Source organism: Petromyzon marinus, chromosome 36, assembly GCF_048934315.1.
Source record: "Petromyzon marinus isolate PM22_M1 ecotype Great Lakes invasive population chromosome 36, UKy_Petmar_22M1.pri1.0, whole genome shotgun sequence".
Lineage (NCBI taxonomy): Eukaryota > Metazoa > Chordata > Hyperoartia > Petromyzontiformes > Petromyzontidae > Petromyzon > Petromyzon marinus.
Genome location: NC_133702.1, coordinates 11,112,354 through 11,129,369, shown reverse-complemented (window position 1 = coordinate 11,129,369; position 17,016 = coordinate 11,112,354). Strand labels below are relative to the sequence as shown.

Genomic DNA, 17,016 nt, shown 5'->3' with positions numbered 1-17,016 from the left:
ACGCAAATTAAATCCTAATGCAGCGCCGAGCGCACCGGATGATTGCTAAACCACAGTCCGCGTTAACCTTACGGGAGGGCACGTGGCACGCGAGACGCGCGCGCGTGCCACGTGACTGACGCAAGAGGAGCCGCCGCTCACAGTCAACCAATCAGTGAGCCCCCTCCCTCTGTTGTGCGTCGTTTCAGGCGCCCGGAACGCGTTGCACAATCATCGCGATCGGATTTTGTATTCGGGGCGTGAGGCGCGGTGGCTCGCGGGAAGACTTCGCATCGCCTGGGCCGGGGTCGTGGCGGTTCCGAATAGACGGCCGTGCGTGCTGGTTCTCATCGTCATCATCCCGACACCGTATTTTTTTTAATATCACCGGGAGTAACATTTGAAGTAAAAGCCGTGCCACAATTGGTCAGTCTTGGCACTCCACTCCTAAACACACCGAGGCTCGCAGCGTTGCCGAATCACGATCCGGCAACGCTTTGAGAAGGCCCGAACCCTCACCCGGCGTCGAGCGTAAGAGCCGAGGCTGCGAGGGCAGTAGCAGGTCCTCTCAGAGCAGCGTAGCTCCGCATAATCCCCGGTCCTATGACAGATCAGGCGGACCCCCAGGTACACAAGTCCAAGACCACGCAGAGCTTTAGGGGTCGTCCATAAATGACGTCACGCGATTTTGGACGATTTTTGTCCCCCCCCCTCGTCACGCGGCGTCACAAAAAGTCAGACCCCCCCCCTTAAATATGACGTCACAAAGCTCTGCCCCCCCCCCCAATTTTTTTTCCATTTTGAAAATAAAACATGCTTCAAATCGCTTTAAACTATTGTCATTGTAGTGCGTGTTTAATGTGGCGCTGCACTCTGATGTTGTAGGAGTGTTGTTATAACAATCCTATATTTATTTAAAGTTGCGTATTTTGATGTGACGTCACATTTCTCAACCGCCCACCCCCCTCGTCACACATCGTCACATATGTTTGGCCCGCCCTAGGTGCGTCACGTCATTTATGGACGGCCCCTTATAGATCGGAATGGCTAACTTATACCGGGATGCGAAAGCTTACTGGAAGCCAGTGCAGATCGCGGAGAGTGGAGAGTTACTGTGGCAGAAGTAGCAGCGGCGGCGGCGGCCTCATTATTATCGGGCGTGAGTGACGAGCACTCAGAGGTGAATGACGCATGTCGCACGGTCGAAGCGAATCCATCCCATGGCTTGCGTCCTTACCCCGTGACCGTCGCCGCAGCCGCGTTAGCCGCGGCAAGCTTACTGCTGCGAAAGTACATCGGGAGGAGCGGCGAAGTGGTGAGCGCACCGCGACTACGAAGCCGGCGACCCGGGTTCGTTTGCGCGGCCACGGCCAACATCAGTGGCGAGTGATGTCTGAACTGCTCCTATCCCTACCCACCCCGCCCCCCTACTGTTACCATTTTGCCTGGGTAAGTATGGTCAATCAACCCGCACGACAGCCACTAGACGGGGCCGGCACAGCGCCCTAAATGATTAATTAATGTGTACAGGTCCTTAGGCTTGCAGACGGCGTGAGACGGGAATGAGGCCCGCCTGAGACGGGAATGAGTCCCACGTGAGACGGGAATGAGTCCCACGTGAGACGGGAATGAGGCCCACGTGAGACAGGAACGAGGCCCACGTGAGACTGGAATGAGGCCCACGTGAGACGGGAATGAGTCCCACGTGAGACGGGAATGAGTCCCACGTGAGACGGGAATGAGTCCCACGTGAGACGGGAATGAGGCCCGCGTGAGACGGGAATGAGGCCCACGTGAGACGGGAATGAGGCCCGCGTGAGACGGGAATGAGGCCCACGAGAGACGGGAATGAGGCCCACGTGAGACGGGAATGAGGCCCACGTGAGACGGGAATGAGGCCCACGTGAGACGGGAATGAGGCCCACGTGAGACGGGAACGAGGCCCACGTGAGACGGGAACGAGGCCCACGTGAGATGGGAATGAGGCCCACGAGAGACGGGAATGAGGCCCACGTGAGACGGGAATGAGGCCCACGAGAGACGGGAATGAGGCCCACGTGAGACAGGAATGAGGCCCACGAGAGACGGGAATGAGGCCCACGTGAGACGGGAATGAGGCCCACGTGAGACGGGAATGAGGCCCGCGAGAGACGGGAATGAGGCCCACGAGAGACGGGAATGAGGCCCACGTGAGACGGGAATGAGGCCCACGAGAGACGGGAACGAGGCCCACGTGAGACGGGAACGAGGCCCACGTGAGATGGGAATGAGGCCCACGAGAGACGGGAATGAGGCCCACGTGAGACGGGAATGAGGCCCACGAGAGACGGGAATGAGGCCCACGTGAGACAGGAATGAGGCCCACGAGAGACGGGAATGAGGCCCACGTGAGACGGGAATGAGGCCCACGTGAGACGGGAATGAGGCCCACGAGAGACGGGAATGAGGCCCACGAGAGACGGGAATGAGGCCCACGTGAGACGGGAATGAGGCCCACGAGAGACGGGAACGAGGCCCACGTGAGACAGGCGAGAGCCGCGCACGTGACCGCGGCCTCGATCCAAGACGTTTAGTTTGCGAGCGCACGTTCAGGCAGGTACCGTTATCTATTGCCGCAATTGACGCGTTGAGTGGCGGTGGCGGTGGTAGTGGAATGAGCGGGGGCACACGAACTCCCCCCTACCTCCATGGTACCCTGGGCCCGACAATTAAAATTTTAGAGAGCCCCCCACCCCCTCCACGCATAACGCTGGGGTTATGAAGCATTAACCGCTGCGTGGCGCCGAGATCAGCGCTGTCAGCAGCGTGGCTGACGGGGCTCCGACACGGCCGATGCCCCACGTCAGCCCCCTCCCCCCCACCCCTCTCTCCATTATCTCACTGTGTCAATGCTGCCAGAAATATTCACGTGGGCAGCGAAAGTCCGGCCGTGGATAGACAGACGCGTGTGTGTGTGTGCATTTTCCAGCACTCTTGTCAATCCACTGGATGAGGGTCTCCCCACACCGTGTGGATATTGGGGGGGGGGGGAGGGGGGGGGGGTGGTAGGTGGAGGGATATTTGACCATACTTCACTCTGGTCATTGCGGATTTGAAGGCGGGCATAGACGTTGGAGCGAAGTATAGCACAACAATCATCGAGCACTGCTCTCTGCTGACAACGTAGACCCTCGCAAGCCTATAGCACCTGTTTGTCGTCCTTCCCCCGCACCTCCGATTAGCACGGTTCGCTACGTACTGTGCGAAAGAAGTTCAACAAACTCATACATAGTTTATTTTGTCCTTCCCCCGCACCTCCAATTAGCGCGGTTGGCTACGTACGGTGCGAAAGAAGTTCAACATACATACACATAGTGTCGTGCAAGCGCGTGGCTTTTAATTAATTGAAATAAAATAGTGGCGATATTCTACAGGAATGTTCAGAGTAAATGTTGGTGTAACGAGACGTAATCAATCGAGGTACGTGTGCAGGACAGAACTGCGATGCTAATGACGCTCAAACTGTACGTTACTCTGTAATTTGGGCGAATTGGGGTGAGCGGAATTGTAGATGGCAGGATAGGTAACACAAAAAAACGGGAATCGATACAAACGAGACGGTGAAAACGACACGAAAACAACCGGTGCCCCTGTTCCATCTACGCGGTGCTCAGGCACGGCCTCTGTGAGTCTGTGCGCCGACACACGGGATGGCACTGATCAAGGCAGTGCCGTGGTGCTCGGGGGTATCATGGCAAATAATGAGATTCGTAACGTCGAACGGATTTATGCTGGCTTGAGTGTCACATTCCAGGGGAAGGCAGTTACTCGGTTCCCTTATGATGGGGCTCATAGAGGTGTCAGTGACTTAGATTAAGGTAGAACATTCGGTCGAGCCTGGCCTATTGAAAGAAATAAATTCAATGTTACCGCGAATTTATCGGGATACAAATTCTAAAACGGCACGTGGATTTTCGGATTCTATTTATGAGCAACAGACTCGGGCATATTTGTGTCAGAGTTCAGCATTGTGTTCCTCCTGGGACATCGATAGAATATTGCATCCATCATTCCCGCGGGCCACCTCTCGGTGGCCACGCGCGTATCGGATGACGTAAACAACGAACGGAACGTCATCGACCCCGGGCGGGGGGTGGGGGGGGGGTGACGGACGCGCTGCTCCCGATTCGCAGCGAACACGGAGGACGCGGCAAGTTGCAGCTCCTGACAGGTGGCACCGCGCGTGTCCACGTGGCGCCGTGCGCCTCAAGGTCGCGACTCTCTCGCTCTGCCAAAGCAGCACCGGGGGGAGAGGGCGGAGAGAGGTTGGAGAGAGTGCGGGACCCCCGAACCGCCCCCCCCTCTCCCATGCCCCCGTTAGAGACCATGTTTGTATCGTTGAGCCATGAAGAGATGTGACCATGAGCTTTCTTCACACACATGCCCGAGGCCTCGCTGCACCTGCTCGATCCCTGATTGGATTGGGAGCGTCACGCACAGATCACAGAGGAGAGAGGCATTGGCCTCTGTGACCCCTTTAGCCGAGCGGCTAAAGGGGCCAACAATTTTTTAGCGCCGTGGATCGCATCGTAACACCACTTCCCGATTCGATCGCTCCCTTGTGAGTGCCTATGCGAGACTACTCGCACGGGTCTCCAGTCTGAACCGCCCTGCGAGTCGATACCTCGAACGACGAACAGCATAGCAGGGCCGCTGCCCGCTTCGAGCATTCTCCGATCCACCAGGATACTGCCAACCCTCCCCGTTGGCTCAATCACCCACCTGGGACACGGAACAAACGGAACACCGCCGCCGATCGATCACTCCCTTCTCCGCGTGCGAAAGGCGACGTTCGCAGTGGCATCCATTCGCCGCTCGGCCCTCGCTAAAGGTTAAACTGAGGTCAACCGCGCGCCGGCGCGCGTGCGCACTCGCGTCGACCTCTCTCAAAAGTCAGCCGCGACATTTCGCCCGTCCGTCGCACGGAGTGGAGTCCCCCGCCCCCCTCCCCGTGGGGGCCTCGTGGCGCGCCGTCGCCGTGATTGTGCGCGGAGCTCTCGTGGTTATTCATAGCCTCCTCTCGGCATTGTTTATGGGTCCTTGTGCCCGGGCATCGGACAACGGGGATGGAGGGGGTGATGATGGGGAGGGGGGAGTGGGCGCGTTGGGGGCGGTGGGCACCTCTCTCTAATATGGTCAAACTATGTGCGTGGGGCTCGCTACAGCGGGCCGCGAGGGTCCCCTCTTAAAAGCAGCGCCGAGCCGCGTATCTCCACTGCTGCCCTGGTCGCCCGCAGCCATGGAGGTGGTACGTGCCGTGGCGCCCGCTCTGTGCCCCCTCACCTCTCTCACCTGGACCCGTCGTGGCGGCGCCAGCGCGCTGACTCTCGCCTCTTTGTCTTTGTCCTTGCAGGAGGAGCAGCTGACCGAGGAGCAACGCAACGGTAGGGAGCGGTGCCGCCACGGAACCCCGAGGCGTGCTCGCTCGCTCGCACCCGCGACTCACCTGAACCTCACCTGAAATTCACCTTGAGCCTTACTTTAACTTCACCTGAGCCACACCTGAACCTCGCCTGAAATTCACCTTGAGCCTCACTTTAACTTCACCTGAGCCACACCTCAACCTCGCCTGAAATTCACCTTGAGCCTCACTTTAACTTCACCTGAGCCACACCTGAACCTTGCCTGAAAATTCACCTAAAGCCTCGCCTGACGCTAACTTTAACTTCACCTGAGTTGTCACTCTAACTTCACTCGAGCCTCACCCGAGCCGGACCTGGGCGGGCATCGCGAGCCGATGGAAGCTCGGGCCCTGAAGTCGATGCGGGGTGGGGGGCGCAGAGTGGCGCTCTCCGCCAGCTGGGATTGAGTGGGATTATGAGAGGATGGGATCGGATGGGAGAATGAGAGGGATGATGAGAGGGATGATGAGAGGATGGGGTCGGATGGGAGGATGAGAGGGAGGATGAGAGGGATGATGATAGGATGGGGTAGGATGGGAGGATGAGAGGGATGATGAGAGGGATGATGATAGGATGGGGTAGGATGGGAGGGATGAGGAGAGGATGGGGGCAGATTGGGATGATGAGAGGGATGGGAAGATGAGAGAGGAAGGCACCACGCGTCGTTTCATCCGCGCTCTCTCTTTCCGAGTTCACGCTGCCTGGCACGAGCGGCGGCACACGCGGCTGCAAGGCTGTGCGCTGGGGAAACAAAGGCGGCCTGGTGGGACTCCCGCTCGCTCGTCCCTTCCCCGCCCAGGCCCCACCGCGTGCCGGAATTAACGCCACTCGCGTCTCGTTGTTCCGCCAGGAGGCGATGCTGAGTGGGGCGCGAAGCAACCGCGGAGTTTAGAGGCGCGGATGGCGGCGAGCGCCTGCGCCGTGCACGCGCGCGTTAAAGTGGCCCCCCCACCCACACCCCCTCCTCCCCCGATTTGTCATGCACGGAGGGGATTGATTCTCCGTAGCCACCGGATTGTCGAGCGACGCTGAGGGTCGCCCTGTCCCCGCGGTGGCTCGGTTCACGGTTCGACTCCAGCCCGCAGCCCCGATGATTACTTCGGCGTGGAATAACCGAAGTAGTGACAGTAATACTCACACTACGAATACCACCACGACTACTAACTGCTGCTGGTGGTGGTCCGCGTCGCCTGCTGCTTCACGCTGAATGTTGAAGAGCCCGTGACGTTATTTCGCGAGAGGAGGCCAATGCGTGCCCGCGTCAGGGTCCAAATGTGGCATACTTGAAGATGAAACCGCAAACGGTTCAATTGGGATACTTCAGCAGCAGAAGTTACAATCACTGCCATCTTCCAGTCAGAATAATGACACCCCAGGTCCACTCGTACAAAATGAGACTCCCATACCTTGGTCCTTGAGTGCTCGCCTCGTTGAACAAATGCGCCCGAAGCTTCGCTTAGAAAAAAAAAAACTCCCCCTGCCTGAATGCATTTAATTCAACAACAACAACAAGCGATGAAGGGTGAACGTGAAGCTCTCCCCGTGCAGCAAGCCGGAAGGTGCTTCGCCAAGGACGCATGACCTTGCCCGCATTCCCGATCTGTAAACGAACTTGTAGCTGATTCAGCGGCGACTCCTGCAACACAGAAGTGGATGGGAGCAAGTGGATACGATGCTGCTGATGATGATGATAATGGTGGTGATTATGATGATGGTGATTATGATGGTGGTAGATGATGATGATGATAGTGATGATGATGGATGATGGATGGTGGTGATGGTGATGATGTTGATCATGATGCTGAAAATGGTGGTGATTATGATGATGGTGGATGATGATGGTGATGATGGTGATGATGGATGATGATGATGATGGATGGTGGTGATGGTTTAGGTGATGCTGTTCGGGAGCCGCAGTGAAGCACTGCGCTATAAATCCGACGAACAGAGTTCGACTCCAGATCACGGCCGACACCAATGACGATTATATGAAACCGGTCCTGGGCCTCCCCTAGGTCGACTCAGCCTCAAATGAGTACCTGGTGCGGTGTGTAAGCATCTTCACTGGGGAGACAAAGGCGGCCTGGCGTGGTGTTGGCCACGCATCACCTCGTGTGCCGTGCCGGCCTTCACAGGCGCTTACAGCAGCTATTGCAGCTATCCGTGGTGGGGGGGGGGGCGTAGGGATCTTATCGTCGGTGATGCTGCTGATGATGGGGTCGTCGTGTGGTGCGAGGCAGAGTTCAAGGCCGCCTTCGAGATGGTGGTGCAGGAGAGCGAGGACGGCCGCCTGAGCTGCCGCGAGCTGGAGAGCGTGATGCGCATGCTGGGACAGAGCCCCTCGCCCGAGGAGCTCGCCGCCATGATCGACGAGTTCGACGAAAACGGTGAGAGCTGTGGCAAGTGACGACATAGTGACTACATAATCAGTGACGTAGTGACTACATAATCAGTGACGTAGTGACTACATTATCAGTGGTGTAGTAACTACACTATCAGTGACGTAGTGACTACATTATCAGTGACGTAGTGACTACATTATCAGTGGTGTAGTGACTACATAATCAGTGACGCAGTGGTGACTACATTATCAGTGACGCAGTGACTACATAATCAGTGACGCAGTGACTACATTATCAGTGACGTAGTGACTACATTATCAGTGACGTAGTGACTACATAATCAGTGACGCAGTGGTGACTACATTATCAGTGACGCAGTGACTACATTATCAGTGACGTAGTGACTACATTATCAGTGACGTAGTGACTACATAATCAGTGACGCAGTGGTGACTACATTATCAGTGACATAGTGACTACATTATCAGTGGTGTAGTAACTACATTATCAGTGGTGTAGTGACTACATTATCAGTGGAGTAGTAACTACATTATCAGTGGAGTAGTAACTAAATTATCAGTGGCGTAGTAACTACATTATCAGTGGCGTTGTAACTACATTATCAGTGGCGTAGTAACTACATTATCAGTGGCGTAGTAACTACATTATCAGTGGTGTAGTGACTACATTATTGCCCAGGTAGGGGAAACTCTCCACTCTCTCCAGTACTGCCCCATCACCAATTGGGAATTGTGGGGGTGGAGTGTCTGATGGTATCAAATACCCAGCCATGTGCTTAGTTTTGGTGGGGCTGATGGTAAGGCCCCACCTCTTCGTGGTACGCTCCAGGTTCAGCAGCATGGCTTCTATTTCCTCCTTTGAGTGAGCAGCAATTACCAGATTATCGACATATATAACATGGTTGACCAATAAGGAGCCATACCTTGACCACACCCGGGCATCGATCAGCCTCCCATTGTATCGGTACCAGATTGAAAATCCTCGGGTACAGCCATCGAAGGCTTCACCATATACGTGGTCAAAATAGATCCCAAGGTGAATAGGGAATGGCTCTGACTCCCGGCCATGTAGTTTTATCCGGGCCCGCTCACCATCATGAAGGTCCTTAATGATTGTGAGCAGAGAGCCAGGGACTCCGAAAGCACGAATAACAACCCGGAGATCAGGTCAACTGATGGTATTATTGGCCGTGGCCAGGTCAATAAAGCAGAGATGTAGGTCTTGTTGCAATTCCCTACACCTTCGCTGTAGCAGACGGACAGAAAATATGGCGTCTGTGCAGGACCACCCTTTCCTGAAACCACATTGGGGCTCTGCAAGCTTCTCCTCAGTGTACCTGGCAAGGCAATGTTGAATATAATCCTTGCCAGGACCTTTCCCAGCACACTGAGGAGTAAAATGCCCCTGTAGTTTTGAGAATCTGTGCGGTCCCCCTTCTTAAAGAGGGCGACTACCGGGGCATCCTTGCAATCCTGCAGAACCTGTCCAGTGGTCCAGAATGTTAATATGTCATGTAGGGTAGTCTGTGAAAAAACGCCACCCCCCATCAGCATTTCGCTTGGGAGATCATCTCTGCCTGGTCTCAGACTCTCGATTACCTTCAGTACTTCCTCAACAGATGGCACATAAAACAGCCACTCACAGGGGGTGACTACTTCTTCCAATATTTGAGGCACGGCAGCCTCAGCAGGTCATCCCCACTTTTCTCTATGGTGTTTTCCAGGCTGAGGGATTTCCCCTCCCCCAAAACCTTACAGAAATGCAAAAAAATCTGCAAACTTGTTCCTGGGGGTCGGAGATTGGATCACCGTTCTTTCCCCTCATGATAGTGATAGGTGTGGCGTTGCAAGTTACCTGTTTTGATGGCATCAAATAGTGATTTGTGATCGCGGGCCACTGAGGCAGATTCCATCTCCTCAGCAACCTCACGGCTCTCCGAACCTCCGAGCGAAGGCTGCAGTAAGCCTCTTCATTCTCTGATGTGGGATGCTGTGGAAGCTGAGAGTGAGCATGTCGCTTTTTCTCAGCCAGCATGAACACCTTCTCTGTCAGCCAGGGTCTCTGGGGAGGTTTGGACCGTGTAGCCAACAAAGCCATTGCATCTGCATGAGCCACAGTCTTAAACCTCGCCCATTTCCCCTCGGCATCAGGAGTAGGGGACGATGTCAACCCCAGCTGCAAGCGATGATGAAATTCTCGCTTATAAATTTCATCAGCTAGCTGAGACCAGGCCACTGTGGATTGAATGGGTTCCTGGGTGGTACACCAACCACCGGAGTGGAAAAATGGCAGGCACATCTTATAGATGACAAATCGATGGTCAGAGGGCAGATAAGCTCCACGTTAGGTTCTAGTGTCAAGGAAATGGGCCCACACCCGCTGTTCCGTAACTATATAGTCCAGCAGATGTTCTTGCTTGGACCCGGTGTGCATCCATGGTGTTGTGTAGATGCACCGATGCCAGAACAGCGTGTTAGTAATTACAAGCCCATGGGATCCACAAAAGTCTAGCAGCCTCTGACCATTATTATTGAGCTGATTTGGCCCATGTCTTCCAATCACTCCAGACCAGGTGCCAGCATCATGACCAACTCGGGCATTGAAGTCACCAAACTAAATGACTCTATCCTAAGGGGCCACTTAGCAAACACCTGTGACAGGAGGACATAGAAGGCATCTGACTCATCAGCCTTGCCTGCATCCCTCCACTGATGTTCATCTTCGGTGGAGGCATAAGTATCCATGACCACCACTCCTCATCTCTGGTTGATGGGAAGGTCAGCCCAACATTGCCTGGGGCTTACAGCTTCCCACACCTCACTGCCACACTCCCACCCCCCTTCATTATTTTGTTCAGAAGAAGAGCCACTCCCTGTTGTTTGGCAGTCTCTTGCCGCGAGTAGAGGACTGTCCACCCCTCATGGTGGCAGGAGCCAGAGCCGGCCCACCGGACCTCCTGAATGCCACAGAGATCCAGGCGGTACCGGTGCAGCTCCCGGCAGAGGAGTGGCAGCCTCTCCTCCGCAGTGAGCATTCGAACATTCCACGTGGCCACCCGCAGTGGCTTTTTTCTTTTTCTGGAGGAACCCCAAGGGTAAGGATTCAATCTCCAGGCTCCAGCAAATAGGGTTTGGCCAGGATACGTCAAAGACTCCTGTCCCCCCGGGGCCTCTGGCACAATCTTAGTTGGATATTATTTTCGTGGTTAAGTGGTAATTAGTTGAAGGTGGGGGGTTTACCAGCCCCTCGCACCCGCCCAGAGCTCCCTGTGGCCGCTGTGGTGGCGACGAACCCCATGTGGGGAATGACAAATCGAAATTGGCCCTCCCTCCATGGTACTGCTCACCACAGCGTTACCATCCGGCACCAACGAGGAGGTAGGGGGTTGTTTTGCTGGACCAAACACACACACAACAACAACAACAAACGCCATTCTCCACTAAGTGGCGGTGACGTCACCACGACGCTTGTGCCAGGCCATGTGCACCTTGAGGCCACGTGAAGTGTCGAACTCCCGCTGGCAGGAGGTCACGGGGCAGACCCAGGTGCCACGGGTCGACTGAGATGACTGGCTGATGCACCACCTGTGTCCCCTACTGTGCCAACCTGCTGTGCTTTAGCCACCCGGCGCTCCGCTCGTTGTTGTGAGTGTCGCTCCTTCGTCCTCCATTGTTGTTGGAGGGCGATATCCTCCAACTGCCCAATAGCGTCCTTCACGAGCCTCCTCCACAGAGGCCGATCTTGACACCGCTGGTACAAGTCATCGGCAAGTCCACTCAGCTTCACGTCCTTCTGTACCACATCACTCCATCTCTTCTCTAGCCCGTGCCGCGCCCGTTTAGCCCCCTCGATCCGGCCGAACAAAAGCTGTTTCGGCATTCGGTGGCTGGGCATGCGGGCTACATGACCCAGCCAACGCAGCCTTGCCTGCCGGAGGAGCTCACCGATGGGACCTTGCCCAGATCTTTCAAGGATTTGTGAGCTCCTCACACAATCCAGCCTGGTTAAACCCAGGATGGATCGTAGGCAGGCTAGCCTAAATGTTTCTAACACACACACAAATACAGACACACACGTACGCACACACACGTACACGCAAACATAGACACACACACTCACACACACAGACACACACTCGTACACACAAACACAGGTGCACGCGTGTACACAAACACACACGCACACGCACGCGTGCACCCCCGCACACTGAGATCGGGCGTGCGCCCCGCGTGCTCCCAGGCACGGGCACCATCGGCTTTGAGGAGTTCCTGGAGATGATGGTGAGGTGCATGAAGGAGGAGGGGAAGGGAAAGTCCGAGGAAGAGCTCAGCGACCTCTTCCGCATGTTCGACAGGTGATGGGCACAGCAGCGGCACGCACGCACGCGGCGGCTGCGGCGGTAGTGGCGATCGTGGTTGTGGTGGTGGTGGTGATCGTGGTTGTGGCGGTGGTGATTGTGATCGTTGCGGTGGAGGCGATCGTGGTTGTGGCGGTGGTGGGAGCGACCGTGGTTGTGGTGGCGATCGTGGTTGTGGTGGTGGTGATCGTGATTGTGGTGATGGTGATCGTGATTGTGGTGATGGTGATCGTGATTGTGGTGGTGGCGATCGTGGTTTTGGTGGTAGTGATCGTGGTTGTGGTGATCGTGATTGTGGTGATGGTGATTGTGGTGATCGTGGTTGTGGTGGTGATCGTGGTTATGGTGGTGATCGTGTTTGTGGTGGTGGTAGTAGTTATGGTGATCATGGTTTTGGCGTTCGTGGTATTTATGGTGGTGGTTGTGGTGGTGGCTGTTGTGATGGTTGGTTATGGTAATAACGTGGGTAAGTGCGCTGGTGCTCGGTATGTTGGCCTTTGTGGTGATGATGATTAGGACCGTAACCGTGATGATGACGACTGTGATAACTATATAAATCATTCCACACGGAAGGAATTCTTGCACCGAGACTGGGTCTCACGCTCACCCTCGCGTATGAAGGCGTGAACCGTGACCCTGGCTCGCGACCCCGCAGGAACTCGGACGGGTACATTGACCTGGAGGAGCTCAAGGGGATGCTGGAGCAGACGGGGGAGAAGGTGGGCGAGGAGGACGTGCAGGCGCTCATGAACGATGGAGACAAGAACAAGGATGGGCGGATCGACTACGACGGTAGCTGGCTGCAGGAGGAGGCCACCTCGCACCGTGCACTGACACCCTCCACTTTGCGTACAGAACCGTGCCTCTTAAACAGTGAACACCCCACCTGACCCCCTCTCAACCCCCCCCCCCCCCCCCCCGCTCGTCCCCCGGTGCGCTCAACAGTCAGGGGCTGAATCTCACGTGGGGATCCCTTATAGCCGTCTCGACCCCTCGCCAAGATATGGCCATGACCTCACAATGCCGGAGAAACGAATTGAGAGTTTCGTTCAGGAAGTCTGTAGCTTTGGTAGATATGGGAGCCGATGTACTACAGGAGATTGTGGAGCTGAGTTGACTTGCCGATGACCGGTGCCAGCAGTGTCAAGATCGGCCTCTGTGGATGAGGATTAGTGAAAGACGCTGCAGGGGAGTTTGGAGGCAGCAACAACGGAGGAGGGCAGAGGAGCGACGCCCACAACAACGAGCGAAGCACCGCCGGGCGCCTAAAACGCAGAGAGTTGGCACAGTGGGGGGAGCACAGTTGGTGCATCGGCCAGTCATATTGGTCAGCCAATCCAAAGCATCTGGGTCTGTTCCATGACCTCCTGCCAGCGCAACTTAGACGCTTCACGTGGCCTCAAAGTGCACCTAGGATGGCAGAAAGCGCCATGGTAACGTCACCACCACTTATTAGTGAATGGCGGTTGTTGTTGATGTTGTGGGTTTTTATGTAAGCCATTGGTGGCCAAGGCTGAGACCAAAAACTCTCTGTGCTCGAGAACGCCTCTTAAAGAAGGGCAGTGCCATGGCCCTGTGGGCAGAGCAAACCGCCTCTCATTTGCAGAGGCTCAGGGATTTGGAGGCATGAAGGCCGCCCCCCCCCCCCCCCCCCAGTTAACATTACGGCGCCCGTTCAGCCTAAAATATACACCACGACACTCCGTCTGCTTTACGGTGGTGGACTTCATCAAGATCCAATGAGGTACATTTTGAGGAAGAGGCCATCACGTGCCGGCGTCATGGACAAGTTGATCAACCTCACAATTCACTTGAAGATCGTGGAAGTCGAACCCCCACCGCCCCCAACCCCCACCCCCCTCTGCTGCAAACAGTTGGAAGGGATTTCCTGAAAAAAACTAAACTAGGAGGCGTAAGACTCAGCGGGTCTCTCGTGGTTAAACAGTGGTGATGACCATGGTAACGGGCGGGATGAGACTGACTGGCATTCTCCAGCAGTTCCGGCTCCAATCCTGGCCCCATTCCCGGCTCCAATCCCGGCTTCAACCTGGCTCCAATCCTGGCCCCATTCCTGGCTCCAATCCCGGCTTCAACCTGGCTCCAATCCTGGCCCCATTCCCGGCTCCAATCCCGAATTCAACCTGGCTCCAATCCCAGCTCCAATCTCGGTTCCAATCCCGGCTCCATTGCCGGCTCCAACCCAGCTCCAACCCGGCTCCAATCCCGTGCTCCATTCCCGGCTCCAACCCGGCTCCAACTCTGGCTCCATTCCCAGCTCCATTCCTGGTTCTAATCCTGGCTCCAATCGGGGCTGCATTCCCGGCTCCAAGCCAGCTCCATTCCAAACTCAATTCCTGGCCCCAATCCCGGGTCCATTCCTAGCTCCAAGCCAGCTCCATTCGCGCCTCCATTCCCAGTTCCATTCCCGGCTCCATTCCCGGCTCCATTCCCAGCTCCATTCCCAGCTCTAATCCCAATTCCAACCTGACTACAACCTGGCTCCAATCCCGGCTCCATTTCCAGTTCCATTCCCAGCTCCATTCCTGGCTCCATTCCCAGCTCCAATCCCGGCTCCAATCCCAGCTCCAATTCTGGCTCGATTCCCGGTTCCATTCCCAGCTCCATTCCCAGCTCTAGTCCCGACTCCAACCCGGCTCCAATCCCGGCTCCAATCCTGGCTAAAATCCTGGCTCCATTCCCAGCTCCATTCCCAACTCCATTCCCAGCTCCATTCCCGGCTCCATTCCCAGCTCCATTCCCAGCTTTAATCCCGGGCTCCAACCCGGCTCCAATCCCGTCTCCAATCCCAGCCCCATTCTCAGCTCCATTCTCGGCTCCAACCCAGCCCCAACCCGGCTCCAATCCCGGCTCCAATCCTGGCTCCATTCCCAGCTCTTATCCCGGCTCCAACCCGGCTCCAATTCCGGCTCCATTCCCAACTCCATTTTCAGCTCCATTCCCAACTCCATTCCCGGCTCCATTCCCAGCTCCATTCCCAACTCCATTCCCAACTCCATTCCCGGCTCCATTCCCGGCTCCATTCCCAGTTCCATTCCCAACTCCATTCCCGGCTCCATTCCCGGCTCCATGTTCAGCTCCATTCCCAGCTCCATTTGCAACTCCATCCCCAGCTCCATTCCCAGCTCCATTTGCAACTCCATCCCCAGCTCCATTCCCAGCTCCATTCCGAACTCCATTCCCAGCTCCATTCCCAGCCCCATTCCCAGCTCCATTCCCAACTCCATTCCCGGCTCCATTCCCGGGTCCATTCCCGACTCCAACCCAGCTCCAACCCGGCTCCATTCTTGGCTTTATTCCCGGCTCCATTCCCGGATCCATTCCCGAGTCCAACCCAGCTCCAATCTCGGCTCCAACCCGGCTCCAATCCAAGTTTCAACCTGGCTCCATTTCCGGCTCCATTTCCGGCTCCATTCCCGGCTCCATTCCCAGCTCTATCCCCAGCTTAATTCCCGGCTCCATTCCCGGCTCTATTCCCGGCTCCATTCCCGGCTCCTATCCACGGGGATGAACCCAAACAACAAACTCCTCAAGCAAGCCGCGACGCACGCATCCACTTCCCAGTTTAGCACCCAGTAGTAGTAATAGCAGCAGTAGGGCTGTTGCGACCAATATTATCCATAATGAAGGGGTTTTGTTAGGTTAGATCGCATAAATATAAATGTGTCGTTAAACCCGCCCCCACCCGACGCAGCCAATTTGTAAGGTTCGTCACTTAAACAAAAGGTGGCTGATTCATTACCAGTTCAGCACACAGCGGTTGTGTTTTGCAGAGTAAACCCACTACAGCATTTACAATTCAAGGACCATGATGTTTCGCCGGTAATTACAATAACCATCAGGTGACAGCACCAGAATTGTGAAGGAATCCTCCTCTCACCGCGCTGCTGCTGCTGCTACCGCTGCTTTCAGAGTTCATCGAGTTCATGAAGGAGGTGGAGTGAGCTTCGCGGAGCCTGGGGACCTCGCGCTCTGCCGCGTCTGGACAACACCGTCACCTCGTCCGCGCTGCCCTGCAGCAGGAGGGGCAGCTGCGGCAGGCGAGAGCCAATACCACCACCACCCGCCCAGAGAGCTGGACAGCTGACCCAGACCCTCCCTGTCTTTCTCTGGTCACCTGGTGCAGTCAAAGATCCCAGGTGCCGTGTCGCTACTCTCAGAGCACCACCAACCCCCTTTGGCGTCCTGCGCGCGATCCCCCAACCCCCTCCCCCTCGGCGCCCGCCCCCCCGCACCCCCCCCCCCCCGACTTCCGCGAGGTCCCCGTGAGAAATCTGCGGTCTCGTAGCCAAGAGCGCAATCAGCAAACGCGCTCCCGTGGTCACTGCCCTGTTTCGACGTCTTCACAAGGCCACGTGGTTGAGAGTTGAAATCGACCGTGGACCCCTGCCGCGCCGGGTCGGTGGCGATGTCTTCTCGGGTCAAACTGGGCGGTGGGTGACCTCGTGAAGCTTCGCTCGCTCCGCGTGTTCGGAGCTGCTGTGCTTAGCGACGTTTAAATGTAAATGTGCCCTTTGTCTACTACACAGAGGAATAAATGTTCATGTTGTTTCATAAAACATGGTATTGTTTTTTTGTTGTTGATGACGCACCACTCGGTTGATCCCTTCCCCACCGCCCCCACCACCAAGCGATCGCCAGCTCACGGTGAGACGACTCAAGGAGCTGTGGCGTGTTAAGCGTGGGGGTAGGCAGGGGATGCCAGCCACCTACCCCCACCCCGTGGCCAAAGCTACGTGTTGAGGCCTCCTTTGACAACCACCATGAGATTTGTTTTCAACAAAATTGGGGCCCCACCTGACATATTGAGTACCCCTTGAGCTGACAATGTAGCTGCTATGCCACTGATAATGTAGGT

The 17,016-nt window shown here is 55.9% G+C and overlaps 1 protein-coding gene across 1 annotated transcript; it reads left to right on the top strand.

Annotated features, from left to right (window-relative positions):
- The first annotated feature begins 5,144 nt into the window (after positions 1-5,144).
- Positions 5,145-16,717, top strand: LOC116949278 (troponin C, slow skeletal and cardiac muscles-like). Its single transcript, XM_032966400.2, has 6 exons — positions 5,145-5,266; positions 5,372-5,402; positions 7,661-7,807; positions 12,023-12,137; positions 12,796-12,932; positions 16,071-16,717. The coding sequence occupies exons 1-6, from the start codon at positions 5,162-5,164 to the stop codon at positions 16,100-16,102; spliced, it is 567 nt and encodes a 188-aa protein (XP_032822291.1). The 5' UTR covers positions 5,145-5,161; the 3' UTR covers positions 16,103-16,717.
- The last annotated feature ends 299 nt before the right edge of the window (positions 16,718-17,016 follow it).

What these genes read in the sequence shown, in the direction of transcription:
- LOC116949278 (XM_032966400.2), top strand. Translation starts at nt 5,162, where the DNA reads ATGTGCGTGGGGCTCGCTACAGCGGGCCGCGAGGGTCCCCTCTTAAAA. An exon ending in CGCCCGCAGCCATGGAGGTG is followed by an intron (nt 5,267 to 5,371) that starts GTACGTGCCGTG and finishes TTGTCCTTGCAG; the next exon opens with GAGGAGCAGCTGACCGAGGA. An exon ending in CGACGAGTTCGACGAAAACG is followed by an intron (nt 7,808 to 12,022) that starts GTGAGAGCTGTG and finishes GCGTGCTCCCAG; the next exon opens with GCACGGGCACCATCGGCTTT.